Here is a 10,100-nt window from a genome sequence, read left to right as displayed (position 1 = left end):
GGGGGCAGGGGGGGTCAGGCTGTGGTGGGGCTCTGGACACCCGAAGGTGATGTAAGGACCTTAGGGAGGCTGCGAAGGCGCTGGGCTGGGGCTGGGTGGTCTAAGGGCAGCTCCGAGGACAGGGCTGTGGGGGCAGGCTCTGCAGGGGGGGGGCCCAGGTCTTAGCCCGCGTTCGCTTCCCTCCCGGGCTGACCCTTTTGTCTTCTCCGAGGGCACTCTCGGCACGTCCGAGCCCAGAGCTGCGACCTGCACAGCACCCACGAGGGGGTCGACACTGTCCTGGGCGGCTGCAACTGCACTGTAAGAGTGAGCAAACTCCTCTGCTCCTCACGGCAGCTCCTGCCCCAGCTGGCCCTGCTCTGGGGGGGCTCAGCAGAGCTGTGGTTGGCTCTGGAAGCCCTGCAGCAGTTGTGGCAGCAGTGGGCACGCAGCAGCTCTGCAGGAGCACAAAGCCTTGAACTTGCTGTTGGCACCAAGCTGGGACCAGCACAAGTGAGGTCAGGGTAGGGACAATCCTGACACGGAGCTGTCCTCTCAGGCCTGCAGCGCTGGATGCAGGAGTGCAGGGAGAGGTCTCGGGGAGCAGGCAGAGATCAGGCAGCAAGACCAGAGCAGAGACAAAGCCAGGTGAGTGTGGGGTGGGATCAGCTGGCAGCCCAGAGCTGGCTGGGGAGCAGCCTGGTGCAGAGGGACCTGGGGTGCTGCTGGGCAGGAGCTGAGTGGGAGGCAGCAGCAGTGCACCACAGCAGGAGTTAGCTCTGGGGCTGTGTGCCCAGGGGCACTTCTAGCCCAGGTGGAGTTGGGATCATCCTGCTCTGCTCCCAACAAGTCGAGAAGGAGATGGAGAGCTGCAGGTCCTGCCATGGAGAGGAGAATGCAGGAGCTGAGCAGCCCTGCAGAGCTGTGGGAGGCCTCCTGCCGTGTCCCTGTGGCTGCTCAGGCCGTGGCTGTCTCGGTGCCTATTGGGGCTGCTGTACTGATCCCTGCCCTCTGCCTGCTCTCTCCCAGCCCAGCTTGGCAGAGCAGCTCCTGCAGATGCTGCTCAGCGGCAACAAGAGGCAGAAGGCAGAGGAGAGGTGAGAGAGCTGCCAGCAGCTGCTTGTCAGCCCCACTGTGTGCCCAGTGCCCATGGCCTGCAGTTGCACCTTGCCTGTAGGCTGTGCCCTGAGCCTGCCTGGTTCCAAATGGCCTCTTTGCCCCCCACAGAACCATTTGCCCCACCCTGGGTGGGCATCGGAGCCGCATCCCCCAGCTGTGGAGCAGCAGGCAGAGAGCTGCCAAGTCCTCTGTGTGCCAGGTGAGCCTGCCCTGGGAACCACTGTGCCAGGAGTGATCCTTGCTCCAGGGCAGGCTGCAGACTGCTGCTGTGCCAGCCCCAGACCCGTTGAGAGGAGCAGTGCCTGGCACGGGGGTGTTTGGTGCTGGTTGGGGTTGGATGCAGCCACAGCTTGTGGCAGTGCACCAGGGAAGGGAGCTGAGAGTGCCTGGGGGTGGCTCAGGAGGGGTCCTGGGTGTGCTGCTGCTCTCTGGAGCTGCCTCATGCCCTTCTCTGCTCTCTCTGCAGCCACAGAGCATCCTTCAGGGCCTCTGAGCAGCAGCGCAGCAAGAGGAGCCCAGAGCGTGCCCAGCCCTTGGCAGCTGCACCCCAGCCAGAGAAGCTCTTCCTGTGAAGGCTCCACCACTCAGGGCCCCCTGCCCAACCTCCCTGCCCTGATGCCAACTTCTCCCTTGCTTCGGGAGCTCTGCACCCTCCTTCCTGCAGCCCTCAGCCCCTGCTTTGTGTCCTGCTTTCTGTCCCTGTCCCCTTTCCCCCTTCTCTTGCGGATCAGTTCCCATCTCTGTCGCTTCCCCTCCCGTTCTTGTTTCTTTCCTTGGCGGCCCAGTTCCCTCTCCCTCTCCCCTCCCGGTCTGTGGCTCGGTTCCCTCTCCCCTCCCTCTCCCCTCCCGGTTTGTGGCTCGGTTCCCTCTCCCCCCTCTTTGCTTCCCTGCTTTGTGCTGTGCACTAAAGGTTTGGTTCTTTGACTCTCAGAGCTGCTCTGCTGCTTCTGGCCTCCCCTCGGGCACCATGGGGCTGTGGCTCCCCCTGGACCAGGCCCTTCCTCCTGGGCTGGGCTCCACTCTGGCTTCCCTCACCTCTGCCATCATCCCAGGGCCCCTGGGGCTGTCCTTTGCTGCCAGCACAGGGCACAGCTGGGCACTGGCACAGCTGGGCACTGCCACAGCTGGCTGCTTGTAGCAGCTCCTCCTAGCCACCCTCAGAGGTGACCAAGCTTGGCAGGAGCAGGACTGGGAGGGTGGACGCAGCTCTGGGGGTGCTGCTGTGCCTCAGGCACTGGGCACTGCTCCTGCCCGACTTGTGCCCTGCCTGGCAGCAGCAGATCTCTGTCTGCTCACAGCTGGAAGCTTCTAATGCCAACTTGCAGCCCCCTCCCAGTTCGTTTGATGAGGAGGGACAGAGCTCAGCTCTGCCTCCCTGCAGCCAGCCCCAGTGCCAGCTTCTGTGCTTTGAAGCTGGCTGGGGAGGAGCTGGGCACAGAGAAAGCTCTGGGGAGCTGTTGAGGAGCTCAGGTGGGAGCCCAAAGCCCCCACACTGTCCCACTCATCCCGGGGGGGCTGTGCCCCCTGGGGGCCTTGAGAGAACCTGTGGGAAGGGAGGTGCCCTGTCCCCATGGGCTGGCACAATGAGTGTGCCTGGGGCAGCCCTGGGCTGGCAGGTGAGTGATGCCAAGTGCCACTGCTGGGGTGTCTGGGTGCCTCTGTAGGCAGAAGCCCTGCCTGTCACTGGTGCCAACCACAAGCTGCTGCCAGGTTAGAACATGTGGCAGCAGATGGGCTGCCACCTGGCCATGCCCAAGTCTCCATGGTCCCTTTTGTCTGGCTTGGCTGGGCATCCTCCTCCTGACCTCCTGGGCAGGGTGCAGCTGGTGTGTGGTAGGTAGCAGCTCCTCAGGCTCTTTCCCGTGCCCCTTGTGGCTCCTGCAGGATCCCATCCCTGGGCAGGACTTCTCCAGCATGCAGCTCGCAGGGCGGCTGTGGCCGTGGGAGGAGCAGGATGGTGGCACAAGCAGGGGTGGCTCTGGGGGGAGGCTCTTTTAGCTGCCTCTTCCCTCCTTGGTGTTCCTCCTGCTCTGGAGGACCCAGGCCTGCTGCCCCTGCAATGCTGGGGCAGGAGTTGCCATGGCACAGCCCAGGCCAGCGCTGTGCCTGGGGCTGACCACATCACCATGTCCCCAGTGCCAAGCACGTCCCCAAGGGCACTGACCTTCCTAAGGCCAGCTGCCTTCCCTGGTGCCAACCATGTCCCCAAAGGCAGTCCTGTCCCTGAGCCCACTCACAGTCAAAGCCACCCAGGTGGCTGTGGCCAACTACACAGAATCAAGAAGTCATGGAAAGGGTTGGCTTGGAAGGGACCCTAAGCCTCATCTAGTTCTGACCTTCCTCTCCCTGCCACGGGCAGGGACACCTCCCCCTGGCCCAGGTTGTTAGAGGCCACATCCAACCTGCCCTTGAACAGCTCCAAGGTCAGAGCCTTCACCACCTCCTAGGGCAACCTCTTCCAGAGCTTCACTATCTCCTTGTAGAGAAACTTTCACACCTAGATAAAGCTTCTCCCCACCTGAAGCCACCTGCCCTCCTCCTGCCCCTGCCCACCTGAAGCCACCTGCCCTCCTCCTGGCACTCCACACCTTTGCCAGAAGGTCCTCTCCAGCTCTCCTGCAGCCCCCTTCAAACACTGGAAGGCTTCAGCAGGTCTGGGGGCTCCAGAGCTGGACAGAAAACTCCAAGTGGGGTCTCAGCAGAGAGGGGCAGAATCCCCTCCCTGCTGCTGCTGCCCTCAGCCCAGGACAGGGCTGGCTCTGGGCTTCAGGTGCTTGCTGCCAGCCTGTGTTAGCTCCTGCTGAACCAGCACCCCCAGGTCCTTCTCCTTGGCACTGCTCTCCATCCTTCCTCTGCCCTGGCTGGATCTGTGCTCAGGATTGCCCTGACTCAGGAGCAGGACCTGGCACTTGGCTTTGTTGAACTCCATGAGGTTGGCATGGGTGCAGCTCTCTTGGCTGTCGAGACCCTGCCCAGCACTACAGAACCCCCAATGCCAGCTTGGTGAGTTGGAAGGGACTGCCAGAGATCATCCACTCCTCCTCCCCTGCAGGGCAGGGCACCCACAGCAGCTGGCCCAGGATTATAATGCCTGGGGGGGGTTGGAAGGAGATTCAACCTCTCTGGGCAGCCTCCTCTGTCACTCTCAAAGTCCAGAAGTGTCTCCCCATGGAACCTTCTGGGTTCCAGTCTGTGCCCATTGGCCCTTGTCCTGTCTGAGCACCACAAAGCAGAGTCTGGCCCCAGCCTCTTGCCCCCTACAGTGCTTTAGCTCTTGCTGAGCATTGCTCAGCTGCCCTCTGGGGCTGCTCTTCTGCAGGCTCTCAGCCTTTGCTCCTCACAGAGCTGCTCCAGGCCCCTCAGCCTCTCAAGAGTCTCCTCTGGACCCGACCCCCAAAATATTTAACCCAAAACTCACAGGAAAGATTTTTTGCTCCAGGAGGAGCTCAGACCATGGAGCACTTTGAAACGTTGGCACTCAAAGTTCCCAGCAGTGAAAAGCAGTAAAGAAAGAGGGTGAGGAAAAGGAGAATTGGCTCAGAGCAGCCTGGAGGATCTTTTTATCCACCTCCTGCACAAGCAGCTCCAATAAATCATGGCCATGGTTGGAGGACTCTGTGGATCTTGGCCAGGAGGCCTTGCTGCAGCTCCAAGAAGTCTTCTGAACAGGTCGACTCAGTTTAAAACCCTCTGCAAGGCAGCAGCAGAGGCAGGGCCAAGCCACAGCCATGTGGCACCCTGCTGTGCCCAGCTTGCCATGCCAGCCTGCTGCATGGGCAGCTCTGCACCTCCAGCCTCGCTGTGCTGCTCTCAGCCCAAGCAGGAGGACAAGCAGGGGTGGCACTGTGACTTCTACTGGCCTGGGCATTTGGTTTCTAACAGCAGGGTGGTCCAAGGTGTGGAGTGACCCTGCAGGGCCAGGGTGGAGATGCTGCATCCTGGCAGAGCCCCTGAAGAGCTGCCAGCAGTGGCAGATGTGGGTGACGATGAAGGTGACAGTGGCAATAGGAAGATGGTCCAAGGTGTAGACAGTCCGAGCATGGTGGTGATGCTATGTCCTGGCAGGGCCCCTGAGCACCCTCCAGCAGCAGCACATGTGGGTGATGATGAAGATGATGGTGATGAGGACATAGCTGGCGCTGATGGCCTTGATGGTGTAGGTGGTCTCAGGGTCGTTGAACATCTGCTGGTGCCACTCTGGGTAGATGATGCTGATGGTGACAACAGGAGGATGGTCCAAGGTGTAGAGTGACCCAGCAGGGGCATAGTGGAGATGCTACATCCTGGCAAGGCCCATGCTGGGCTGCCAGCAGCAGCAGGCATGAATGATGATGAAGGTGACAAGGACATAGCTGCTGCCAATGGCTTAGATGGTCTGGTGGTCATCAAACATCTTCTGGTGCCACTCTGGGTAGAGGATGCTGATGGTGACAACAGGAGGATGGTCCAAGGTGTAGAGTGACCCAGCAGTGGCATGGCTACATCCTGGAAAGGCCCCTGAGCACCCTCCAGGAGCAGCAGCACATGCAGATGGTGATGATAGTGACAACAGGAGGATGGTCCAAGGTGTGGAGTGACCCATGAGGGTCATTGTGGAGATGCTACAACCTGGCAAGGCCCCTGAAGAGCTGCCAGCAGCAAATGTGGATGATGATGAAGATGATGGTGAGGAGGATGTAGCTGACACAAATTGCCTTGACAGTGTAGATGGTCTCAGGGTCATCAAACGTCCACTGGCACTATGCTGGGTAGATGATGCTGATGGTGACAACAGGAGGATGGTCCAAGGTGTGAAGTTATCCTTCAGGGGCATGGTGGAGATGCTACAACCTGGCAAGGCCCCTGCAGAGCCACTGGCAGCAGCAGCAAATGTGGGTGATGATGATGAGGAGGAGGAGGACATAGCTGACACAAATCACCTTGACAGTGTAGATGGTCTCAGGGTCATCAAACATCCACCAGCACTGCACTGGGTAGATGATGCTGATGGTGGCAACAGGAGGATGGTCCAAGGTGTGAGGTGACACTTCAGGGGCATGGTAGAGATGCTACAACTTGACCAGGCCCCTGCAGAGCCAACATCAGCAGCAGATGTGGATGATGATGATGGTGATGAGGATGTAGCTGACACAAATCACCTTGACAGTGTAGATGGTCTCAAGGTCATTGAACGTCTGCTGGCGCTGAGCTGGGTAGCTGATGCTGATGGTGACAACAGGAGGATGGCCCAAGCTGTGAGGTGACACTTCAGGGCTGTGATGAAGATGCTACGACCTGGCAAGGCCCCTGCAGAGCCGCCAGCAGCAGCAGCAAATGTGGATGATGATGATGATGATGATGATGATGATGATGATGAGGAGGAGGAGGAGGAGGAGGAGGAGGAGGAGGAGGAGGAGGAGGAGGACATAGCTGACACAAATCACCTTGACAGTGTAGACGGTCTCAGGGTCATCAAACATCCACCAGCACTGCACTGGGTAGATGATGCTGATGGTGACAACAGGAGGATGGCCCCAGCTGTGAGGTGACACTTCAGGGCCGTGGTGAAGATGCTACGACCTGGCAAGGCCCCTGCAGAGCCGCCAGCAGCAGCAGCAGACTTGCAGGACGATGAAGATGATGGTGATGAGGACGTAGCTGGCGCCGATGGCTTTGATGGCGTAGATGGTCTCGGGGTCGTGGACCGTGCGCCGGCGCCGCGCTGGGTAGGTGATGCTGAGCCTGAAGCCTGCCGCCAGCCGCCCCTGCCGCCAGCAGTAGTAGGTGCCCCTGTCGCTGAGCCGCACCCGCCGGATGTGCAGGTGGTCGCCGTGGTCGATGAAGACTCTCATGCTGCTGTTGACGCCCAGCAGGTACCGGGAGCGGTACAGCCGCACCGAGCCCCTGTCCCAGGCCACGGCGTGCTCGGGGCGGGCTCCCGGGCAGCCGAGGGTCAGGCTGCTCCCCGCGGGCTGCCTGTGGAACTGGGTGGGCACTCGAGGCTGCCAGGGCTTCTCTCCCAGCTTGGCGATGACGTTGGAAATGGCCTGGACGCCTTCCTCGGGGGCGTCCTTCTTCTGGCAAGGGGTCAGGCAGCTTCGGATGGCCAGCTCGGGGCTGTGGAGGCGGAGGGGGCGCTGGAAACGGGCGGGGACAGCCCTGGAGCCGCAGGAGGTGACGTTGGGCACGGCGGTGCGGTAGCGGGGGTGCAGCTGGCCGCTCCGCAGGTAGCAGAGCCCAATGCGCCGCTGCTCGCCCCTCACCCCGCAGCGGTCGCATCTGCTCCAGTCCCAGAAGGCGGTGAAGAGCCTGAACAGCTTCCTCGTGTAGTCGTCCTGGACGTGCTGGCCTCGGTCCACAAAAGCCACCCTGAGGTGCTCGGTGGGCTGCACGTCCACGTCGTAGCCGTAGAAGAAGTGCCCTTCCTCGGTGCCACACAGGTAGTGCCCCGAGTCCCTCACCTGCGCTCGGAAGACGATGAGGCTGAACATGCGGATGCTGAAGCGCTGCAGCACGGCGCTGCCCGTGCGGATGTGGCTGGAGTCCACGATCACGGTGCCGGCGAAGTCTGTCAGCACTGTGGTTCTGCGGCTGCCTGCCTTCTCCTGGAAGTACCAGGTGACAGAGGAGACCTCCTGCGGCTTGCAGCTGCAGGGCAGCTCGAAGGTCATGTCGGCCAAGTAGGCTGCGTTGTCAAACATGAGGAAGGCAGGACAGGCTGTGCCCTGCAGCACTGCTCCTCTCTCCTCAGCGGCAGAGGCGTGGAGGACATCCACCAGGCAGAGCAGAAGGGCAGCTCCTGGCAGCCTCATCTCCATCGCACCAAGCAGCCTCTCTGTCCCCAGCCACCGTGCTCCCAACAGGGGCAGCAGGAGCCCACGCGTGGGGTTAGCGGTGCCAGCACTGCCTGGGACGGTGAGCAGCACTGCTCGCCAAAGATGGGGTTTGCAAATGCCCTCCCCGGGCCCCTGCAGGGATCAAAGAGCAGCTGAAATATCCCAGCCCAGCTGAGGACCTGCTGGAAGTGCTCCCTGCCCGCCCAGGGCAGGCTGTCTCCAGGGACACAGGCTCTAGAACCTCCAGAAGCTCTCCTCCCTGCCAGTGTCCTGGGCAACGCAGGGCAGCTTGGCTGTGCAGCACAGCTGTGCAGGGAGTCCCCAAGGAGTAAGTCCTGGGTCTGGTCCTGTTCAACATCTTCATCAGTGGCATTGTGAGGGCACAGACAGACAGGCAGAGTCTGCTCAGAGGTTTGCTGGTGATACCAAACTGGGAGGCTTGGCTGAGACACCTCCAGGCTGAGAGCTGGGCACAGAGGAACCTGATGAGGTTCAGCAGGGAGCAGGGCAGAGTCCTGCAGCTGGGAAGGGACAATAACTGCAGCAGGACAGGCTGGGAGGGGATCTGCTGGGGAGCAGCACTGTGGAGAGGGAGCTGGGGGTGCTGGTGGGCAGCAAGTCCTGCATGGGCAGCAATGAGCCCTGGGGGCCAAGAGGGCAAATGGGGTCCTGGGGGGCGTTAAGAGGAGTGTGGGCAGCAGATCCAGGGAGGTTCTCCTCTCCCTCTGCTTTGCCCTGCTCAGACCTCACCTGGGATATTGTGTCCAGTTTTGGGCTCCCCAGTTCAGGAGGGACAGGGATCTGCTGGGGAGAGTAGCAAGAAGGGCACCCATGGCAGATTGCAGGGATAGAGATGTCCCCAAGAGAGATGCCACCAAGCCAGGCCTCAGAGGTGATCCCAAAGACTGCAATTTGGTGCTGAGTGCTTTCTGCAGAACAGGTGAGAGAGGAATGGTTCTGCCTGCCAGGGTGACTCTTCCTTTTGCTTTGCTGGGTGGGTTTTGGAGCAAAAGGGACCTGCCAGTGGTTTCTGAGCCGAGGTGAAGGCAGAGTGAGCAATGAGGCATGTGCCAGGCTGCTCAGCATGCTTGGGAGAAGCTTGAGGATCCTACGGAGGAGAACTCCAAGAGGGCTTGGAGGGGAGGTGCTGAGCTGTGCCATGGGAGGACCCCTGTGGTCTGCAGCCAGGAGAGCAGTGTGGCTGCTTCCAAACCATCCCCAGATGAGTTCTGAGATGTGGGCACAGACTCAGACAGCTTCTCCCTCACCTGGGGGATCTCCACCTCGCTGCCCTGCGGGGCCTTGGCCTGGGCTGCACAGGGATTCCACAGCACATTCCTCCCCTTCTCCACCTTGTCCTTCCTCTGCAGGGGCTTCAGGTGTGCTGCCAGCACAATGCTCCTGCAGGGAGCAGATCTGACACTTAGCAAACCAAAGCAGATAAAATGCTTCAGAGCTTTGAGCTGCTTCTCTGAGGCAAGGTCTGAGTTTGGGTCACCTGTGCCATCCAGAGGGACCTGCACAGGCTGGAGGAGCAGAGCCAGGTGGAGCTCCTCAGGTCCAACGAGGCTGAGTGCAGGGAGGGTCTCAGCAGAGCACCAGAGGGGCAGAATCTCCTCCCTCCCCCTGCTGCCCACACTGCTGGGATCAGGACAGGGCTGGCAGCCCACGGAGCTGGCTCCTGTGCAGCTTCTCACCCAGCAGCACCCCCAAGTCCTTCTGCTGCTCTCCATCCCTTCACCCCCACCTGCCCTGCCCTGGCAGTCAGCCTGACCCAGGTGCAGCACCTTGCCCCTGGCCCTGCTGAACCTCCTGATGTCCACACAGCCTCACTTCTCCAGCCTGTGCAGATCCCTCTGGGTGGGTCCTGCCCCTCAGGCATGTCCAGCCTTAGCCAAGGCTGAGTTTCTGTCCCAGCAGGGCTCTGTGCCGGGGGGCTGGGGCCTTTGGTGGGAATCCCAAAGCTGGGCTTGCTGCCCTGTCAAGCCACTCCTGTTGGAACAGTCATGCCAGGCCATGCACATGGAGGCAACTGGGCACTGGTGGTGAGGACACAGGCCACTGTCATCACAACAGGGGCAGGGGGGTCCTGTGGTGTCCTGGCAGCATCTGCAGCCTGTGGAGGGCAGAGCAACCTCTAGGTGAACAGGGAGCCCACTCCTGTTGTGACAGTCACAGCATCACAGG

General features: G+C 61.0%; 1 protein-coding gene across 1 annotated transcript; it reads right to left on the bottom strand.

Annotated features, from left to right (window-relative positions):
• Positions 1 to 6,650: 6,650 nt before the first annotated feature.
• On the bottom strand, positions 6,651 to 7,895 carry FAM187A (family with sequence similarity 187 member A). Its single transcript, XM_064174704.1, has one exon. The coding sequence runs from the start codon at positions 7,893 to 7,895 to the stop codon at positions 6,651 to 6,653; it is 1,245 nt and encodes a 414-aa protein (XP_064030774.1).
• Between the last annotated feature and the right edge of the window lie 2,205 nt (positions 7,896 to 10,100).

This window comes from Pogoniulus pusillus, chromosome 40, assembly GCF_015220805.1.
Source record: "Pogoniulus pusillus isolate bPogPus1 chromosome 40, bPogPus1.pri, whole genome shotgun sequence".
In the NCBI taxonomy this organism is placed as follows: Eukaryota; Metazoa; Chordata; class Aves; order Piciformes; family Lybiidae; genus Pogoniulus; species Pogoniulus pusillus.
This window is presented reverse-complemented; position numbering and strand designations above follow the sequence as displayed.